At 46.2% G+C, this 21686-nt stretch overlaps 2 protein-coding genes across 27 annotated transcripts in view; one reads left to right on the top strand and one right to left on the bottom strand.

Annotated features, from left to right (window-relative positions):
- Positions 1-806: 806 nt before the first annotated feature.
- The window catches only part of UBAP2 (ubiquitin associated protein 2), a 130745-nt gene continuing 109865 nt past the window's right edge, over positions 807-21686 (bottom strand). For 8 of the 26 annotated variants that reach the window (XM_043546825.1, XM_043546822.1, XM_037902309.2 and 5 more), the window contains 9 exons: positions 20506-20597; positions 19489-19539; positions 10058-10136; positions 8588-8802; positions 7345-7444; positions 7139-7246; positions 5693-5760; positions 4060-4251; positions 807-1908 (listed from right to left, as the gene is read on the bottom strand). In XM_043546825.1, coding sequence (XP_043402760.1) covers positions 1813-1908; positions 4060-4251; positions 5693-5760; positions 7139-7246; positions 7345-7444; positions 8588-8802; positions 10058-10136; positions 19489-19539; positions 20506-20597 — 1001 coding nt within the window. In that variant the 3' untranslated portion in view covers positions 807-1812. Of the gene's footprint in view, positions 1909-4059; positions 4252-5692; positions 6549-7138; positions 7247-7344; positions 7445-8587; positions 8803-10057; positions 10137-19488; positions 19540-20505; positions 20598-21686 lie in introns of those variants that run through there. The other 18 variants (XM_043546826.1, XM_037902311.2, XM_043546823.1 and 15 more) reach the window with 9 other exon arrangements.
- LOC102940020 (interferon beta) lies at positions 11152-16536 on the top strand. The gene has a single exon (XM_037902314.2). It carries the CDS (start codon positions 15294-15296, stop codon positions 15834-15836), a length of 543 nt encoding a protein of 180 aa, XP_037758242.1. The 5' UTR covers positions 11152-15293; the 3' UTR covers positions 15837-16536.

Raw genomic sequence — 21686 nt, 5'->3', positions numbered from 1 at the left:
TCTACCTGTACCATAGCAGCCTCTGCTGGCTGTAGTTCTGAGCTGACGGCAACATTAGGGCAGGCATCAGACTGTGGGTCAGAGGAGTCTGTTCTTCCACACCCTAGGATAGGAGAAAGATGCCAGTACTGATCCCCACTGTGAAAGGAGCCAGTCACATTTCTGGTGACTTCACCTTTCCCTTCAGCCACAACGTCCTTTGCTTTCTTTAAAAGAGCATTGGAGGGCAGCTCTTCTCTACCCTCCCTTACCGCTGTCTCTAGCGCATTCAAACCGGCTCGAGCTGCCACAGTATCACTGCACCTGCTGTTGCATGGGGCCACTTTCACATGTGTCCCTCTGGTGAAAGGAAGATTGATCCCTGGACACCGGCTGCTTTTTGTTTTGTTTTGTTTTTTTCCCTAATAAAAGCCCAACAGCTGTATCAATGAAGCCACATTTCTGGGGCAGTAGGCTGCGGAGGAGAGGACCAGCCTGGAGGTCATACAACGAAGACGCTATTCCCATTGCACAGGGCTGTAGCGTAACAGGCTCCAACTAGCTAAATAGCTCCAGGATGAGGTGCACAGATCGTACCATGCACCCCTCAGAACTCCCTTTACATCCACTTGGCTTAACTAGCGGAGATCCAGCTTGCTACCCAATTCTAAACAGCCGGCAGTGCCTTTGAAGGCACAGACACCCCTTCTCCCCAAAACCCCTTGCCCACGCTGATGGTCTCGTCCCACTGTCTGCAGGAGAGGGAACGGGAAGGGGTTTAGAAAGCTCCTCGAGTCTTTGTAAATGGAGACGGCAAACACCAGTTATACGCTCAGATCTTTATTATTAGGTGGAGTAAGGGCTAAAAAGAAATGAAACTTCTAAAACATTCACCGTACTGGTGCAGGACAGGAAGGACCAAGAGCTTCCTCCTTCAGTCTTTAAAAAAAAAAAAAAAAAAAAAAAAAAGAAGTGGGGAGGGGTAACGAAGTTTCCATCCATTAGCTCTGGGTATCCTGGGCAGGGTGGCTTGGGGCAAGAAGAGGTACAAGACACAGCTTATACTTTTATTTAAGAAACCGCTACATAGTTTTGCCTCTAATGATGCAAAGGAGGTTCCAGGACACGCTGACTGAGCCATCCAAAGTCTCTTGCTAGAGAAACAAAAAAAACCTGTCAATTTTTTTTTTTATTTAAAAATTGTGAAATAAAAAGATGATGCTGCAGCTCGTGGCCATGGTAACAAAACTGCCCACGAGAGTTCGTCTTCCCCACCAGAGGCGGTGGGGGGAGGCAGGGGACAAAAGAAGGGAGCGGGCCCGCAAACCGTAACAGCTACATCTGAAAGAAAAAAAATCAAACCAACAGGAGACAGAACCCTGGATTTGTCTTTTGGGCCAGGCCTTCCCATCTGCCTGAACTAGGAACTGCGTTAAATAAATGGGCTCCTTCTTCACCGAAACGGCACAGTTTTTCTCGACAGATTATAAAGCCCACAGAGCTTTAAAAAAAAAAAAAAAAAAAAGGAAGATGCCTTGATGCAGAATGGAAGTGAATAATTAATTCTCCCTACAAAGAAAATAAAACAGGCTGCAAAGATGCAGAAACCACATGTAGGCTCTATTACATTTACAAATACATACATAAATATATTACATACAACAGCAACTCAAAGAGGGAGCGGGCGAGAGCCACAGAAGGATGGCTGGCTGCAGCTCTCCCCACACAGACGTTTGGCTGAGCAGTTACTTTTTCTCCTAATAGTTCCAGGAATGGGCATCGGCTTTTTCTTCTTTCAGTCTTCCCCTGCCTTCCCCCTTCCTTGTTTCGGTTTTAGTTTGTCCAGTATGGAGAAGTGCCATAGGCGGTTTTGGTAGCCTGAGACTTTTGCTGCATGGTGCTTGGCTGATTGCGCTGGCCAGATCCACCCTGGAAAGAAATGAAAAGGGAGCACATGTTCAGATCAGAAGCCACCGCGGCTGGATCCCTAATCCTGAAGCCTCAGGGAGCACACTGCATTTATTACCTTGGAGCAGTAAAAGACCTGCCTGCCCCATCCATTCTCTCAGCAGCCCTGGGGATGGCCTTTGAAAGCAGCAAGATCTCTGTTAAAGCACGGAAATGGTGTCCCTTGGCCCCACTTTGGGGGAAGAGTTAGGAATTCCAGCATCACACTGCCCCAGGCCTCAACACAATCCACAAACAGCCAAAGTGAATCCCACCAGGAACATATGACGGAAGTGCTGAGTAAGGTCATTTCCACAAGGCTTGCCCCATCTGGGACAAGTCAGCCAACCACCTCACTGCCTCTTTTCAGCCAGAAAATTTTCTTGTGTGCTGCAGCAAGGAGATGGCTTAAGTGATTAGCTGGGAGCGATAGTCTGCTGCATGGAAGAGATTCCTTGAAACTGCACAGTGAGGGCATGGCCAGTACCCAGCTTTCTACAGGTCAATGGAATCAAAGCATCTGGATGCTCTGAGAATCGTTTTGCCACAACCTTTACAACAACCTGAACCCCAAAGGGAAGAGTCGACTCTGGATGACCGCCATTCTGGCTGTGTCACGTGATGTAATTGGACGTCAGGCCATCTCATATCTGCTTGGAAAACACCAATCTCCACTAGCACTGGCCTTTAGAAGTCAGGAGGGACATGGGCCCAGAGCACAAGTTGTGGTGTCAGAGTTCTCTCAGCACTTCAACATGCATTATGGGCAGACACTCAAGCAGAGATGCTGCAGCATTTGTCCCCTGCTGCCAAGATACCGTCCTGCCTCCCAGAACACAGACAACTCAGCCCCAATCTAGGTGACTTTCACCAGAGAGCAACTAGCGGTTTCCTCAGAAGAGGAGGAGCTCAACTCAGCCGAGAAGAACTAGGATTAACCGAACTGTCCACGACCTGAAACAAGTCAGCTGACAGCCTGGGTGAAGCAGAGACCCCTCTCCCACTCTGCTTCCTGACCACTCACAATAAAAGATCTTTTTAAAAATCTTTGATGCAGTCAGCTTGAGACTTCCCCAATCGGCACCCGAGCGATCTCCTCTCTTGCTGATCGTCTGTTAACCAAGATAACCTAGGAGGACAAATCTGAGGCCTAGGACACTTGGGGTCACTGTGGTGATGGTAGGGGGTGAAAGACTTATTAAAGCCAACCTAATCATTGATAAGAGTAATCTGTCAAAGGAACAAGGCTGCCTTCCCTCAATGCCCTCTGGGAACACTCCAGTTCCGTGAGTCTCTTAGGGCAGAGGACCAAAACACATTCCCCACCCCTCCAAACTCAAACAGCAGGAGACAATGATTGGCCCATGATCCAGGAAAATCATCCAAGTGGCTAACTCCAATGCCAGCCAACTCTAGATCAAGAATGTGACCAGCTGCATGACCTGAGCTAAATCCATGATTTCTCTGGATAATAAGCCACACTGCAGAAAACTAATTAGAAGAGGCATGTAAAAACAAGGAGAGTGAAGGAAAATGGTCAGAAGTTGGGTGGGCAAAGGAGGTCCCTCCAGGGAGGGCTGGGACACCAGAGCGCACAGGCGTAAGACGTCAGACACATCCAGGGACAGGGAAACAATTTGTTATGTTCAGACTCAAAGCAGAACTTTGCATATTTTTCAAGAGACATTAACAGAGATGAAGGGAAATGAACTGGCCAGAGAAACTGAATGCAGAACCACCAGAGATACTAGGGGAGCTGGCGAGGGGGGCTTATTTTGTTGCTAGCTGTATTTCTTTTATTGTCACAGAACAATTATGATGGTTGTAAACATCTCCATGACCTGCCCAGGAAAGGAGAGTGGCAGTCTCTGCTGGCTCCTAGAGCTGCGTGTCTCTGCACTGAGATTGTGTGCACTAAGGGAAACACTGCCACAAAGCCATGTTAGCCTCTTGGGAACACGGCATCTTAGTCTGTATTACCTAACGAGGTACTCTGCCAATGGGCAGAGCCAAAAGGAACAGGACAGAGTACCTGTGATGGGTGGGATCAGTTTGGACACGCTCTCTGGCTGATGGTCATCGAGTTACTTTGAGCAGCAGCCTCAGAAAGGCACCAGGGATTGACAGACTCACCTGCCCATCTTGCTGAAGGTGGTGATGCAGCATCTGGGAATGAGGCTGCTGATGTGCAGGCAGGATATGCAGGAAAGGGGCTGGAGCATAACCTGGGGCAGCACCAGGGTTCAATGGCCCAGTGGATCCAAGAGCAGATGGCAGGCTGAAAGGAGGCGGTGTGCCAGCATGGAATCCCTGCTTGTCAAACGTCTGCATGGAGGCAACAGGGAAGCAGTTAGACACTTTCCTCAGCGTCCTTTGGGTGACCGAACAAGGACAAGAGTTGCCTGAACAAAGAGAACTTTAACTCTTTACCAATCCAGTAAACAAACCCAGATCCAATACACATCGGCACTTTAGCTAGATATTTACAATCAAGTGTTACCTTTCCTCTTAAAGGCATGCTACTGTGCTGCCTGGAGTGAATCGGCTGACTTGGCTATCAACTGCCCATTGCTATTTCACTTTCTCTGACCTGTCTACTTGTTTGTCCTTAGACTCCAAGCTTCTCAGAGCAGAAGCCATTCTTAAGTGTTTAGAAAGTCCCTAGTACATTGTGGGTAATACCACAAACAAGCAGTAATTGCCCGTGACTCAAGATTAAATGATCCATTGACAGACACTAAATTGCGCTTGTTAACAGCAGAAGATGGCCTCTTGGCTTCCCCACAGGCAGGAAATTCATGCACATTCTATACAATGCAGTGGACCAGCAAAAAACCAACTAGTTCTTAGCAATCACTTTGCTCATAACGAAGTCAGGAAATATTTAAGCCAGTCAGGGCTGCTCAGTAAAAATGGCAGAAGAGATCACAGCAGGAGTTTTGCTTCAAGTCCCCAAACCCTCACATCTGGTGCTGAGCAGCAGATTTGAGGCCCAGGTGCATTGTTCAGAGTATGTACAGCCCCGCTCATCAGAAATGCAGGAGCAGATCCCAGGTAGGCAGAAATACCTACATGGATCCCCACCCCAATGCCCTTACAAAAGGGCGTAGGGATTCCATGCTCCAGAGAGTGGAATAGGGAATTAGTATTTAATCCCATTCATTCCACAGCTTCTCAAGGGGAGACTAGCTGCACCACAAACAGCCACAAGACAACGGCACTGGGTGGAAGATGGAGTGATCTGGGATCAATGCACACACAGCTCAAAAGGAACAGAGAAAGTCCATGGCCATCATTACAGATCTGTGTTTGTCCACACAGTCCAGCCTCTCTCGAGACGATGCTATGGCCCTGTGTTTAGGACAATTCAGCCCTAAAACATTTGTGATATCGCATTTTAACAGCATCTCGGGACTCAACCGAAGTTAGGCAACAATGCAGGAATCTTTGCTTCCACATTAACAGCCTTTGTCATGAGTCAGCATGGCAAGAGCAGGCCAAGGATGGAAAAGAGCAGTGGTGTCAAATGAGACACTTGGAAGTCCTCTTTAAAATCAAGCGGAGTGAGTGAGTGCTGGAGAAAGGCCAGAGTCTGGGATTACTCCTTGGAACAGGGCTGAGAAATCACCAGCGGCCAAGAGGTTCCCTGAGAGGACGAGTCCTGCTGAAATGACACTGGCCAGTGAACTGACAATTTTACCCTTGGGCACAGGAGGGAGGAGGGCATGTTCATGCTTCTCAGAAAGAATGAGCCATAGCTCCTCACCTGAGTCTTGTTATAGACTGAGCCACTGATATCAGGCACACCTGTGTTACTTGAGGTCACAGAAACACCTGGAAAACAAAAAGCCGCTGACAACGAAAGAGCCAAAGGCAACCCAACCTGACCCTTTCTTTCCCTTGCTCCTGGGATCCCCATAATGCCCCTTGGCTGTTGCCTACATCCTCTGTGTCACCACCCCCAACACACTATATCAAATGAGGCTACTCCTGGCTGGGGTATGCAGTTTCCTCCCATGCCATCCCAGCCCCTCTACAGTTCCCCACATTAGGAGTCAAAAGAAAGTGCAAAGGCCTATTTCCTGATCTCCCTTCATAAATCAGGCGTGAGACCACCGGTGTACGCTGCCCGTGCCCACTATCCACAAGCTACATCATCATTTCCAAGGCACCGAGCTGGGTAGTACCTAGGGGCACTGAACGTTCATTTAGGTCAAGAGAAGTCAATGTTCCCCTCAAATTAGGGTGCACGCTAAAAGACACTGTGTGGTTCCCCGGTCCACAGTTGCTGAACCAGCTAGTGTGGCAGGATCAGAACCAAGCGGGGGATCACCAGCTGGGAGGCTGGCCGTTCATTCCCAGTGTGAACTAGAATCAGGGCTCACAACTTGAGCTGTTTCACTTACGCAAGAAACAAAGATCAAGGTCTCTGGCCGATGAATGAAAGGATTGGGCTGGCGGGGTTTCCACTGCTCTCAGACATGTGAATAACAAGGCTGAGGATATAGGTACTGAGCAGCTGGTCTGAGGAAGATTTTTCTGGCCAGTATTTACTTAAGTCAGGGTTGGATTAGTTGTTGCCAGGTGGTCAGTGTACATTTCTCAAGTGGTCCCACTAGCATCTGCAGAATTTAAGGTTTCATACAAAACAAATCAATGTTCTAGCCCTTGTGGTACGCAAAGAAAGCATTCCAGGTATGAATGGATGCTATCAGTGATGGAGTCTCCAGAGAGCCTGAAACACTAACTCAGAGAGCTGATACGTGCCCCCTTCACCTCAAAGGGTGTTGATTCTGGAGCCTACTCATGAATGTAAACAACATTCATGATCTAAGTGGTAACCATTTCAGCAAAGAGACAGCTGCTCTGGGATCAGGGACCTAGCGTTGGTGGAGTGCCACTATGCCTCCACCACATGCGAACATTAGCTTCCAGCTGGCAGAGGTAACGCTTTGCTGTTTCTCCTCTGGGTAACTGAACAAAGCTGGACTTCAGCCACTCACCTCCTTACACAAATTCAGCCGTTGGCTTAGAAGGAACATTTGGAACATTAAAAGCATTTTGAACATGAGAGATGGAGAAACAGCTTGGGACTCACCCCATTTGAGAGCTGGTCGTCATGCTGACCTGACACTGGGAATACTGGAAGTTTGCCCTGCAAGATCCCTGATCTGAAGTGCTTATGTGCACCTCAGATCCCTTTATTTGTTACCTTTCCCAGGTCCAGTGCCAGCAGATTTGTTTTGTGCTTGAGATGATCCACTGTAGCCTCCTTTGCTGTAGTCTCCAGCCGCTGTTCCCTGCGTTAAGTCATCATAGCCTGCCAACGTGGACAAGACATAGTGCTACCATGAGCAAGCAGCTCGGAGGACATTAAATTAAATGGCACAGATGCACTGTCCATTGGAGTAACCTTACCTGCTCCATAACCATGTTGTCCATAACCACTTGCCTGCTGAAACGGGGTGGAAGCCGTGTTCAAATTGACGCCATGCTGCTTGGCTGATGCTGGAGGTACCTGGAGGCAAAAGGCATTCTCAGTTAGAAAACAGCATAAAAGCCAGTATCCACTGCCATCTAGTGGGGAAGGTCATCCCATGTCTCTGCTGGCAGCCCTGCATCGCATCTCCCAGCTGTGAAATAGAAGACTTTAAAGTGCCAGGAAATCCCCAGTTCCTTTCGCAGTACCTCAGAGCAGTGAGATCTGGTGCAGGACTGGGAGCCAGGACCCATGAGCTACTCCAGCTTCCCACCCTGACTGCTGTATAGCCTTTGAGAGAGAGAGAGCTTCTCTGCCTCAGTTTACCCCTCTTGTAAAATGAGGACAGTAACTTCCAAGCTTGGATACATGATAACTTTGCTCTGTAATTGTTAGGTAATCTCCACCCCAAGAAACATGCATGTTTTATACATTTATAAAACCAACAGTCAACAATGAATTCCCTCAGTCTGGAGATCACAAACCGGAGTCACCCAAACACACTGGTGGGATTACAGCCCCATAACTCAGGGAGCCTGGTATTTATTTTCTATAATAAAAATGTACAAAGCCTGGATCCAAGCCCTGTACAGACTCTGTCTGCACTTCTCCCTCTACCTCCTCCTCCTCCCCCCGGGAACCCCTTGCCTCCCAGTCTCCCATTGGTGTCCCATAGCCTCTTCCCCCTAACTGATTTCTCCAGCCTCTCCCACTCCACTGACTCAGCTTCTACCTCCCTTTCCAGCAGCCATCAGGGGCTGCTGTAATGCTATTGGGCTCAAATTTGTAACTCCTGGATGAACCATCACCTTCAACCCCCTCACCCCAACGGATTTTTGACACTGATCAACAAGCTCTGCTGAAGCTCTATACCACTCACCATTGCCTACATAAAGTTAGAATATTACAGTCCTGGCCCTTTAACGTTCCTCCAGTCCTGCATGGACACTGTCATTCTACACAGAAGCCACAGAGCGGATGACAAACTTGGATGTCAAGCTTTAATGTTGCTTGCCAAGTTGCCATACAAAAGAAGAAGTTCCACATGGAAGCTGAGCCTCATTTCACCGGATATGCCCTGCAGGATAGGGGGAACTTTAAAGGGCCAGGACTGCACTAGGCAAAGCTAGAGAAGCACAAAGAGGGCAGCTAATAGCATAAGGTTTAGTTCCCATGACTTACAAACATGGTGGGCCCATACTGGAATGCACTGGGTACTCCTGGCACGCCGGCGTAATATGGTAAGCCCGTGTAGCTGTATCCTGGGGGCAGCGTAGGGTTTAGGAAGGGCTGCTGAGTGGTGTGGTGAGTCTGCGTCTGATTCTGCTGTGGCTGGGCCAAGGTGGTGGCGGGAGCAGGGGAGGCAGAATCCCCGCGGCCAAATTTTGTTACATCACCTGCAAGAAAAGCCATCAACTGTTTCAGGAGGGTCGATTCCCATCCTTTGCTTTCTCAGCTCTCCAGCACTGGCAAAAACTATCAGGGGCTGGGCTTGTGCTACAATCAAGAGGATGTGAGAGTTTAGTGGTGAGAGCAGGGACTGAGAGCCAGGACTCGTGGGTTCCATTCCATCAACTCATTGTGTGACCCTGGCCAAGAGAGAACCGTCTGTGCCTCAGTTATCCCGCTGACAAAATGGAGATAACAATACTTACCTGTTGCACAGGGGGATTCAGTCACTGAGTGTTAGATCATTACATTAAATGTACTATAAGCATAAGCTCTGAGTGGCCAAACAGCAAACTGTTAATTGGGTTAAAGTACCGCTCTCCCAGAAGTTAACCTGGCTAGCAACATCTCCTGGGCTAAAGGAATGAGGGCCTTTGACAAAAACATGCAAGTCACTGCAAAGTCTCTATTTGCCAAGCATGACCAATTAGATCTCTGTTTTTTCACAGCACCAGAGCTCTGGAGACAGTAGATAAAGGTCAGGAAAGCCAGGCTTGCATCTGAAGCCAACTAATTAAAGACGTAGGAAGGGAAATTTGATTATTAGCCCACAAGAGGCCTTCTAGTAGCACTAGGCAATCCGAACAAGAAACCTAACCACACTAGTGTCCTGGGGACAGCTTCCAAGGCAGTGCACTCATCAATTTCTGGGGGTGTGGAGGCAGAGATCCTGTAGGTGCTACCACAATACAAACAATAACTATGGAATGGAATGGAATGGAATGAAGTCAGAGAGGCATTTAGAGAGGTCTGAAAGGGTCTAACCAAGAGTAACAGATTGACGCTGAGCAAAGGAGGCTGAATACCAAGAACGGGAGTTATTAGCTGCAGATACTTTCCCAGTAGAAAGAGTTCTATCAGTTGAGTCATCTAAACCCAGACACAGCACCGCAAGGAACAACCTTGTATTAGCTTTGGGATGGACTACAATTCGGAAGTTAAATCCCTCTTTCACATGATAGGACTTGTGTATGGAGTAGATATTGGCTGAATATTCCTGTTAACATCTTAAGGAAATCCATTGTCAGAAGCTGAAATGTTGCCACTTATGATTCCTGCTCTTGTCTAACGAGTTTGGACTGGCCGGCTCAGCTGCCTGCAGAGAGGAGGCCAGGACTCCTCCTTTGGCCATAGCAGCATGCCCTACGTTCAGAAACCAATGCTTCTATTCAACCATCATCCCCATCTTGAATTACTACTAACCTGAGTATGGGTTGTTAGCAAGGCTCCCATCTCTGCCTGTCAAGGTTGCAGGAGCAGGGAATGTAATTCCATAATAATCCTGAAAAAGACAATATTTATTAATACTCAAATGCATAACAGAGCCAGCTTGTTTTATGAGTGCTGCCTTATGTGCATGCAAAGGTTCATGAAAGCAGAAGATTCCCAACAGCACTGGGATGGGTGAATGGGTTTATTTTTCCCTCCTGCCAAATGTGCAAAATCAGGGATGCATGGACAGAATCTTATCCAGGCAGGCTGTGGCAGAGCTGAAGTTTTGGAGTGGCAGCCCCTGAATCCCCAGCTCTACAGAACGCCTGCTTCTTAAACACATGTAATGATTTCTCTTTAAAAACCATTCCTCAGCTGGCGACAAGCATTCCAGCTCTGTAACACAAGCACTGCTGTAGAAAACCCCAGACATTACCTATGAAATGGTGCAAACGTATATTAAAATGACCAGTGAGGGAGTTGCTAAAGGGCACAATCAGAGTGTTACCACCCCAGATGGAGGATATAAGAATGTAAGAACGGCCCTACTGGGTCAGACCAAAGGTGCATCTAGCCCAGTGTCCTGTCTTCCAACAATGGCCAATGCCAGGTGCCCAAGAGGGAATGAACAGAACAGGGAATCATCAAGTGATCCATCCCCTGTCGCTCATTCCCAGCTTCTGGCAAACAGAGGCTAGGGACACCATTCCCACCTATCCTGGCTAATAGCCATTGATGGACCTATTCTCCATGAATTTATCTAGTTCTTTTTTTTAACCCTGTTATGGTCTCGGCCTTCACAACATCCTCTGGCAAGGAGTTCCAGAGGTTAATCGTGCGTTGTGTGAAGAAATACTTCCTTTTATTTGTTTTAAACCTGCTGCCTATTAATTTCATTTGGTGACCCCTAGTTCTTGTGTTATGAGAAGTAGTAAACAACACTTCCTTATCTATTTTCTCTACACCAGTCATGATTTTATAGACCTCAATCATATCTCCCCTGAGCCGTCTCTTTTCCAAGCTGAACAGTCCCAATCTTATCAATCTCTCCTCATACGGAAGCCATTCCATACCCCTATTCATTTCTGTTGCCCTTTTCTGAACCTTGTCCAATTCTAATATATCTTTTTTTAGATGTTTAAATTATTCCTATTACAGTAGCACCTAAAGGGTCAGGACCCCTTTGTGCTAGGTGTCACACAGACTCAGAATAGAAGCTGATCCCTGCCCCAGACAGTTTATAATCTAAAGACAGGACCCACAAGCAGAAAGACACCCAAGAAGCACTGTGTAAATTACAATTTTTCCCAACTCTCTGCCCCTCCGTAATAACCCCACCAGCAGCCCCAGTCCAGGTTTCTCAGCCAACCTGCACTCTCACCGTCCACCCAAAAAGCCCTCCACCCACCCCACTGTACCGTGTTCCCACAGAAAGAGATAAACTTTTTCCTTTCGCCAGCCTAAAGTTAGACAGCTGCTTCCAGATGCTCCTCCATCTCCCCCGTCGTACCTACAAAATGCCTATGTATATGTAACCAAAAACTCCATTAGGCTGTTTTGCTCTCAGACTTCATGCCTCCTTGTCCTCCTCACCCCTAAACCTGCCCTTCAGTATTACAGCTTGACATGCCCCTTCTTGCCACTGAATAGATTTGCTTCAGATTATTCCCACACCCCCCCGTCACCCTCCCCAATATATTATCTTGCACTTATCGATGCTGGGAAAGGATTTTTCTCCACAGTTCTAATCTCTATGTTCCTTTGGATCACACACATCTGTCCTCACTTCAGCTCCCAGCACCTCCTAATTTTGTATCATTTGTGACTGTCATGAACATGCTCTCCACACCCTCTTCTCCATCTCTGAGAAACACTCAATAAGACAGAATTTAATAGAGCCCTATAGTACCAACCGGACACCTTCCTGCAATTAGATCCATTGCTATTTATCATTATCCTTTGCTTACCAATCTTCCAGTTTGTAATCCCATGTGACAGTGTCATTTCCAAGCTATTATGAATTAACTTTAATGAGAGACTATCAAATCCTCTGCTAAAATCCCAACGGATTATGTCAAATTAAAGTGATATTTACCCTGACCGTCTCTCTCCAAGAGAAACAACAGATACAGAGTTTCAAGGGAAATCTGAAAGGTGCTAGGTCAGAACTTACATTCCAGATATCCCTTGGGGACAGTCACCTTCCTAGATGAGGTGGACAACAAATACACACACACCCCTGTATGAGGGCACCTCTGTGGATTACAGTTGGGAAGGATGTTACATCCCATTGTCTTTCACGCCAATTACAGGAAAATCCAGATTCTCCTTCCCCCTCACTTGCCCCATGAAAAGAGTCACAAGAGAAACAGCACAGACAAATATCCCACAAGGAAAGTGTGAGTTTTTTGCAAAGCAAATCCACATTCACCCACATGAGACTGAGGGGGGCACGTGTTTTTGTTCTTAAAAACAGTTCAGGCATTATGTTCTTGGCCCCACAAAATGTGGCATTTGATGTGCCATTGATGAGAGCCAAGTCCACGCTATCACAAAACACAGACCCTACAGGTCTGATATCAAGGTTACACAAAGGGCTCAAACACAGATATGGAGCAGCAATGCAGTTACCCAAGAAGACAGAGCAATTTAGTAGGTAAATAATGGAGCAATGCTACCTAATCTGGGAAAAGCTGGTCTGACGCTACATCAGTGACTATTAAAGGAATCATGATAAACTTATTCCAATGGCATCTGACCCCACCAATCCCGCAAGATATTAGAGAGAAACCTTTGTATGCATACTGGAGATATGTAGGCGGGTATGGGGCACATTCAGAGCTGGTTGGAGCACCCCTATGTCTAGACTTAGTGCTCCAAAACTGTAGGAACGGTTAGGAAAGTCAGGGGCACGGAATTGCTTGCCTCCCCTCTGCTAGTCTTGCTGGCCCTAAAGTTTACCGTCACTGCTACTATCCCAGGGAGTTATACCAAGGTGGAACTCCAGAGAGGAACCCCCCCACCCCCCTCCAGGCTTGGCAGGAGTTTGTTATGCTAATGCTCACAGATGATGAAAAACAGGTATATAGTTTTTACTGCTTTGCTCCTCTTTCTAATCTAGACATTTAACTGAATGACTCACACAAAAGCAAAAACCTAAACCACACTAAGCCATTTACTCCAATATAATGCATTGTAGTCTTCTTGGGTTGCTATTACTGCAGGGATCTGTGAGTTATCCACAATCTCACTGTGTAACAACCGTTTGACTGGTGAGGGCTGGGAACTGTCTCCCCTCAGTTGCTCCCATTATGTCTAGTTTACAAATGTGCTCTTTAAAAGGACATTAGTACAGTAGCTTAAACCTCAACCATTTTAATACAAATTCTTATTTATGTTTCCAATATGCTTGATTTAGAAAAAGAATTTTAAAAATAATTTCCTTTTCATCATCTGTGATGATTGTTCACTTTTCCCCTTCCCAAGTTTCTACAGTGAGCCATCAATTTCACTCTTCTTTTCGTCAGTTTCATTTTCTAGAGCTCATGAACTGTCACACTGCAGCAAAGCTTGGGCTGCAAATGCCACATGAAACTCTTTGTTTGGGATTAGTTTTTAAGAAGTTAAATTCAGCACACCCCCGTTTATCAGATCTTACTGGGACCAGGGCCAGATTGGATCATCAAAAATTCCGATAATCCAGAGAATGGGAAAGTGCAAGGCAGCAGCGCCATCTAGCGGCTACAGGAGAGATCTCCTACTTCTAGACCTACATGTGCTGGTTGTTCCATTAATACGGAGAGCTGGATAATGAAGGGTCAGATACATGGGGTTGTACTGTACTCAATATATTTTATAAAGATAAGGACAGTGAGATAATCTCTTTTATTGGACCAACTTCTGTTGGTGAAAGAAAAACTTTCACTGTGTAAGCTCCTTTCTCTCACCAAGAGACGTTGGACCTGAACCACCTTCTCTCTCTACTTTCCTGGGACCAATATGTCTACAACAACACTACATACAATACATTTTATAAGACATTTAAAAAGAAAGCCTACAATTTAGAGCCTGAAACACCTGACAGTGGTCCTTTAGTTACAAAGTAAATCTCCCTGGACTATCTTGAATATTATATGTTCATACTGTGTACTACCAGCCTACTATTAAACATATTTCAGTTTAAAAGTAGGAATTTACAGAGGTAGAACGTAACTGCCTCATTCAGAATTTGGCCAAAAACCAAAGGATATCACGTCAATCCTTTGTAGATGTTACTTCAGGATTTGTAACGACCTCAAATGGTCAAGACATTGGTTTTGCGACTCATCTGAAAGGCAGCACTGCCAACAGTACAATGACCCTGAGACATTATATATACACTCAGACACTGGTGCGGCAGAGACTCAAAGGGAAGCGCACCACCAACGGTGGATCACAGTGTCCAGACTGGGCCCCCAGCGAGCCCTAGACAGGCCACCACATTTTCCACGAGAGTAATAATTACATTCTTTCCACCAAGGGGCCTCCTCCAAGCAAGCTCTTCTAATGCCTAGGGATGAACCTGACACCTACTGAATCACCAGCAGCGCTCCGTACAAAGCCCTCAAATCTCTTCAAAGATCTGGAATTCAAATACCAATCCCATGTAACCCTGCTCAGCTTGAGAGTCTGACAGGTAGGAAGGCTGCAGTCCTAGGTCTATGTCACATGCCTGAAAGAATTCCGATTTCCTATTAAAAAAAAGAACAAAACTGTATGGAAAATTCTGGGAGTTCAGGAGTTGAAAATAATTGTGGTTCCACAGTCAAAGAGAACTGACTCATTCAGATCTGAGAGCTTCAGCACTTTAGGCTATATGACTATGATTAAGAACCCTAGTGCCTGAGCTGTTTAAATATTTCAGAATGTAGTTTAGCAGTACATGCTGCACAGAGCACACAAAGGTCAGAGGTCAAACATCCAGGGCCTCTAATAATGCTGTGCAGAGAGGAGATGTTTAACATCCCTGGGGGAAAATATGGACATTGGTATAGAAGCGTCAGAAGACACTTAAGTCAGCAGTTGGAAAGTGAAAATGAAAATAGGGAAATTTTAGAGAACCAGAAAATGATGAAAGGAAAAACATCCCACCAAATAAATTCAGGGACATGGAAGGCATGCACAGTAGACCGCAGACATCTAACAAGCTACAAGTACTTTGGCATAAGCCTTGTGAAACGTTATCATCATGGCTACTAAGTCTCAAGGATGCCTGTGGCAGATTTGCCTGGTACTGCTGTTCCCCGCTGGAGTCATGTCGCTGGACTGTAACCTGCTTCGTCACCAGCAAAGCAAATTTAACTGGTACAGTCTACAACTGCTGCAAAACATGGGTGGGAAGTTTCCTCTGGAGTGTCTGGAAGACAAGACAGCCTTCCAGTTTCCTGAGAAGATTCTGAAGCCCAAATTTCTACAACAAGCCCAGATGTCTGTCCATGAAATTCTCGAGCAGCTCTTCGGCATCTTTAGCAGGAACCTATCCCAAACTGGCTGGGAAAGAAGAAAAGTGGAGAGGTTCCTAAATGGGCTCGCTCTGCAGACTGAGCGCCTCGAGGAATGCCTACATACAAAGGGAGGGAGCAACATTCTGAGACTGAAGAAATACTTCCAGAGGATTCAAGATTTTCTTAAGGAGAAGAAATACAGCACCTGTGCCTGGGAGATTGTCAGAGAGGAAGGGCAGAGGTGTTTTCAATATATTCATAAGCTCACAGTGAGGATGAAAAACTAGGCGACAAACATTTTACTATGAACATTTGAGAAGTTTGGGTGAAGCAGCAAACTGGGAGCAAGAAACCATCTGATCTCAAGCTTAAACTCTGATACGGACTTTGTGACCCTTTTCAAGTCAACGTATGTGACTCAGTTTGCTATCGGTAAAATGGGGATTATACCATACACTTCAGCGGGTGGGGCTGATTGTTTAAAATGCTCTGAAGAGGAAAGAAGCTACAGAACTATATGAATGTACTTCACGTACTGTGTGCGGAGTCTCATCCAAAAGCTAAGAAATATATTAGAGGCTGGACACAGGTGGAGAGGAAAAATATTTTGCAATTGTTATTTTCTTTGTGCATTGTCAAACTTATCCTGATTGTGGGAATGGAGATGGTCACATCTATATTTATTTATTTATATATTTATAACTATTTATATTTTTAAAATAAAAGTATGGCTAAAAAATTGAGGAACTGGTTGGAATGAATGTATTCTGTAGCATAATTAACATCCCTATGCTCTTGTGAGCCTCACATATCTTTTATGAGATGAATGTAACTTGTATTGGTCTAGGGCAGTGACACTCAGCCCTCAGTGGTTCAAGGAGCCAAATTAGCGATTAACATTACCCAAAAGAACCGCAGTAGTGTGAATTCACGGTTTCATTTACTTTATATATATAAAAATATAATTCTCACAGCAAAATGACTGACCAATTACAATTGCTTAACATAAAAGCATCCTGATTGGTTAATTAAATCACACAGTTTTACTATCATGTGCTACAAAGTTGCAGGACACACATTAAAGAGCCACTTGCAGCTTGCGAGCCTCAGTCTGAGTATCACTGGTCTAAGGAAAGACACAGAAGACAGACACAATATGATCTGACTGGAAATAACAGTTTTCAGGGAAAACAAAGGTAGGGCAGAAACATAATGGATGGAATTGGAAGCAAAATTAGAGACTTCCTGGGTATCACCAGATCCACAAGGGGTCGAAGATGTGTGACAACTTGCAGACTCGTAACAGGGAAAGATACATCCCAATATCCATCTCAAAAGTCTGAGCAAAGCTAGGAGCCCAACTGGATTTATCTGCAAAGGAGATGAAAAGTCTAGGCAATCTCCTAAACTTCTATCTGGGTAGGACTAAGCAGCACTGGGCCCTTCAAATGTCCAGATTATGAAAATAGGATTCCAGCTGAGAAGGATGATGTTTCAGGAAAAAATACTGCTATGGTAGTAGATGGATAGACTGGTTAAGATAAAAATCTGATGTACCCTTTGGTAGGAACTCAAGATGTGGCATAAAGAGACCGTATCATTAAAGATCATTACATTGGGGGGAAGGGGGGGGGAGAAGAGGATCTGCCATCAAGGCTCCAATCTCATCAGCTCCAATCTCATCCTATGAGTCAACATGATGGCAACTAGGAAGGCCCTCTTCACAGATAAATGAAGTAGGTAGCAGGTTGCCATTGGTTCAAATGGAGGTCTCATGAAGTGGTTCAGAACCAGGGTTGAGGTCCAAGGATGGAGTGGGGTGTCTAATGTGGGGGCTAGGTATACCTTGACTGAACTGATGGATCACCCAGATGTCTTCAGATCCAGCAGGTAATCTAGGAGGAGGGAAAGGGGAACCAATCCAGGCTAGAGGTAACAACCACCACACCAGTGAACAAACCTCTTCCGTTGTTGCAGGTAGGTAGTGTGGGCCGATGTTTTCTACTCTTTAACAAACACCAGCTGTACCTCCATAAAGCAGGAAGCCTCTATTCCCCAGAACCACCCAGGAGCCACACCCTGAGGCACAGAACTGCTAGGTTGGGGCGATATGCGCAACCCGCATCATGAGACAGGAGATGAGGCATGGTCAGGAGTTTGACTGACGGACAGACAGTTGAAGGAGGTAAAGGATGGGCTGTCAGTCATGACCCTGATTGCCTTGCCCCTGATGAGCGGCAGGAAATGGAAGTAAGTGTTCCTGGCTGCCCTGATCGCCAATAGGTTGATGTGGAGACTAGCCTCTTGGTCTGTCCATCTGCCCTGAACCATAAGTGTCTCTAGGTGGGCTCCCCAACATAACAGTTAGAGAGTCACTGATTGGGCTGGGTGACAGAAAGGGACGCTCGCACAGACGTGGAGTTGCTTCTTCCACCAATTTAGGGAGTTCTTTATATGCAAGGTGACCATCACCTGCCTGTCCAAAGTGCGTCTTCAAAGAGTCAGTTGTTCTGAACCAATCCTGGAAGCAGTGGAGGCACAGCCTTGTGTGATTGGCCACAAGGGTGGAAGCTACCATATGGCCCAAGAGTCGAAGACAATTCCTTATTGTGGTCCTCTGAAATGTTCTGCCAGACTTGACAAGATCATAAATCTCTCTAAAGGGAGGTATACTTTGGCTGTCAATGAATCCAAGCACAACCCTATAAACTGTATCCTTTGTACTGGTACCAGCATGGATTTCTTTATTTTCAGCTGAAGGCCCAACACCTGGAACAAAGCAAGAGCCATGTGGGTGGAAGCCAACACTGGCTCAAAGGAGCAGCCGGTGAGTAACCAGTCGTGAAGGTATGGGAAGATCAGGATCACTTCCTGCAGCAGGCAACCACGCCCGCTAGAACCTTCGAAAACATCCTTGAGGCCGAGGAGAGGCTGAAGGAGAGTACTTGATACCGGAAATGATCTTGGCCCATGGCGAATAGTAGGTATTTCCTGTGCAGTGGGCATATAGTTATATGGAAAGTAGGCGTCTTGTAGGTCGAGGGCCAAAAAGCAATCCCCATCATCCAGTAAAGGAATTATAGTTGCCGGAATCACCAGCCTGAATTTCTGCGGCTTTACAAGCTTGTTCAACAGTCTTCGATCTACAATCAGCCTCCAACCTCTGTCCTTCCTTGGCACTAGGAAATATTTTGAATAGAAGGGAAGGGGATCAGTTCTACTGCTCCTGTCAGAGGAGAGAGTCCACCTCTTGCTTCAACAGAAGCTCATGAGAGGGATCCCTGAAGAGGGATGGGAAGGGGAGTGGAAGGGAGAGAGTGACATAAAATGGATGGTATAGCTCAGTGTTATCACCTCCAAGACCCACTAGTCTGTGGTTCCGGTGAAAATGGACAAGGTAGTCCCCAAAGGGAGAGAAGTGGGCTAAAAGGCCCCACTGTACATCCAGGAGTGGGAGGATTTGAACCCTTGACCAACCTATCAAAACTGCTGTTTAGATGATGCCTGGGTGGTTGTGGAAGGCAGTTGAGCAGCTCTATTCCTCTGAAATCTCTCCTTCTTCCCCTGACTTAGATCGATCTCCCCCCGTAGTGTAGACATGGCCTGAGACAAGGAGGCATAAGGCACGTGTGAGAGCTGAAAAGTCACGGCTAGCTAGAAATCTCCAATCAGGGGTTCGAGAAGCACATGTACACCGGAAATGGAGTACCCATAGAAGTGTTACTCAAAGAAGAACCTTAAGGAACTTACACCTTCTAGGTAATCGCACTGAGATACTTGAGCAGCCAGAATACATCAGCAACAGCTTCATCGAAGTAGGACAGCCTCAAGGAAAGCTCTTACAAATCACCATAAACTGAAGTGGTTTCTGCTGGGCAGAATGACTACTCTGAAAGATTAACTCACAGTGAAAGCAAGCCATCTGGTTCATGTACTTACCATTGGCAGCCTGGATTGGAGCATCTGAAGATCGTCATAACCGTAGATCTGCTTGAAGACAGATAAAAATACAACGACATTGTAACACTTTTCGCTAATATTGGCCTATCTGTGGGTTTTAAGACCGAGATTAATCTAGACCCAGCGGATTTTAAAAACACCAGGCTATCGCAGATCTTGTACGATCATGTTCTATTTCCAAGGGCTAGCGCAGTTAAAGTTTGGTTGACATGTCAATTACAAACCCTCATTTTCCATCATCATTGGCACTCTGAGATTTGAGGTCTGAAGACTGTGTAGTCAGTACAGTTCTCAAGGGCACACGGTTTACTAGAAACTGAACCACAAGACATTCAGAGCTAGGAGTTAATCAACCCTCTTAACTGCATTGTTTGCTATTACTGCTCCCCGGTACATGGTGCTCCAAGATTCAGTGAACAGGCCATCAGTTTGCAAGATACAATAGTTCATTTCTAAGTTAGAACTGAGGAATGACTATTCCCTCCCTTCGGTGAAGAAGGAAAAGAACTAGTGGTAGGACAGAGCGTCCAACTGAGGAGACTAGACTGTGCAGCCCTGAGATGAAGTCTGTTCCAAGGCATGCTGACATCTATCTGAAAATACGGGTGACAGGACACGTATCTGGTTTTGAGCACAGCACACCCAATCTATCCCAGGAAGTCAAACATTTAACTCAGATGATTCTATTTCAACTGAAAGGGCCTAATACTAATCCTACTTAAGTCCCTGGGGAAACTCCCATTTTTCAGTGGAAGCAGAATCAAACCCGTAATCAAGGATTTTCAAAGTCAGTTTTGAATTTAGCAATGAATTGGAAACCTGCACAGTATGGGAATACTTCCCATACCCTTCAGCACCTGGAGCAAGGAGTCCAGGATTCCACAAGCAGCACGTGCCAAAAAAAGACACACGCTGGCATAGACAGTGGCGGGTCTGGAGGACCCTTTGGCACCAAGGAGTTAAGTAATCTAGGGCAGGTACAATGAAGTTGCTTACTGGGTAGGCAGGCAGGAGTCCTCCAGGTCCCACAATATACTGGTTATGCAACAAGGGTGGTACACCTTGGGGCAGGTTGGGGGGAGCTTTGCCTGTAGAATCAAAATACAAAAATTTTAACAAGCCTCATAAACTAAAGGCTTCAGCCCTGAGACAAGTTTGCTGGCCTGCCCTGAAGGCTGAACTATCAGAGTGTCTAGACAGCAGAGATTTGCTAAAGAGGAATAGTGAATAAAAACTGGAAGCTAACAATACCTGAAAGAGGGCCTGAACACCATAACAGACACCTTGCTAGCTAAGGGACTGGACATACGAAGAGATAAAGATCCTACACGAGCTCAGAGGTACAGAACATGGTCCCATCCCAAAGATCAGTCTGGGTTTGGTGGATTAGTTCTCAGGTTAGTAGGAGTCTGAAATGATGGAAAGGGTTATGGACTCATTGCTCCCTCCCCTAGTCCCTTTTCAGAGGAAGAGTCCAGGCCTCATTCTCACTGCAACAGATAGCAATCTCTCTGCTGTCAATACATTCCCCACCCCCCACACCCCCAAACCCACACAATCGGCTGGAAATCACTTGTCATCAACATCATATCATCATAATAGCTCTCTTTTGTGGGTACTGCTGGCTTCAGCTATAGCTAGGAAGAGCGAAGAGGAGAGGTCATAATGCGGCTTGGATCTCATGCTATGAAGCAGGGCTGTGCTGAGGACCATGGGGGGAGTAATGCACTTTGTCTGGCCAGTCATTAGAATCTCCATTGGCAGTACAAGTGGAAGGGGAAGAGAGAAACACCTGTGCATATGATTCAGGCAGAATGTCCCATTCCTTCACCTAAGGGATATGCCGACCCATCACATTTCCTTTTGGCAGCTAAAGCGGACTACAAAGCCAGCAGTGAACTTCAGTACTGCTTCCATTTAAGCACAAGACAACCCATCTCCCTTCTCTGAAAAAGACGAATCTTGCCACCACCACACAAAATGAATAGCCCTGGCAGTTTCGGGTATTCTTTTTCCCAGCAGAGCCATTTGCAGTGGCATGGGCAACACATGAATCCAGAGCCTCCTCTCCGCAGTCGCCAAGGCAGCAGTGCTTTGGCATGGGGTAATGAAGGCTGGAATTGCAGTGGATTCTGACACTGCCACATGAACTTGGACTGCAGGGGGAGAGTGAGAAG

Source organism: Chelonia mydas, chromosome 5 (assembly GCF_015237465.2).
Source record: "Chelonia mydas isolate rCheMyd1 chromosome 5, rCheMyd1.pri.v2, whole genome shotgun sequence".
Lineage (NCBI taxonomy): Eukaryota > Metazoa > Chordata > Testudines > Cheloniidae > Chelonia > Chelonia mydas.
The sequence above is the reverse complement of the archived record's forward strand: the minus strand, read 5'-3'. Positions and strand labels throughout refer to the sequence as shown.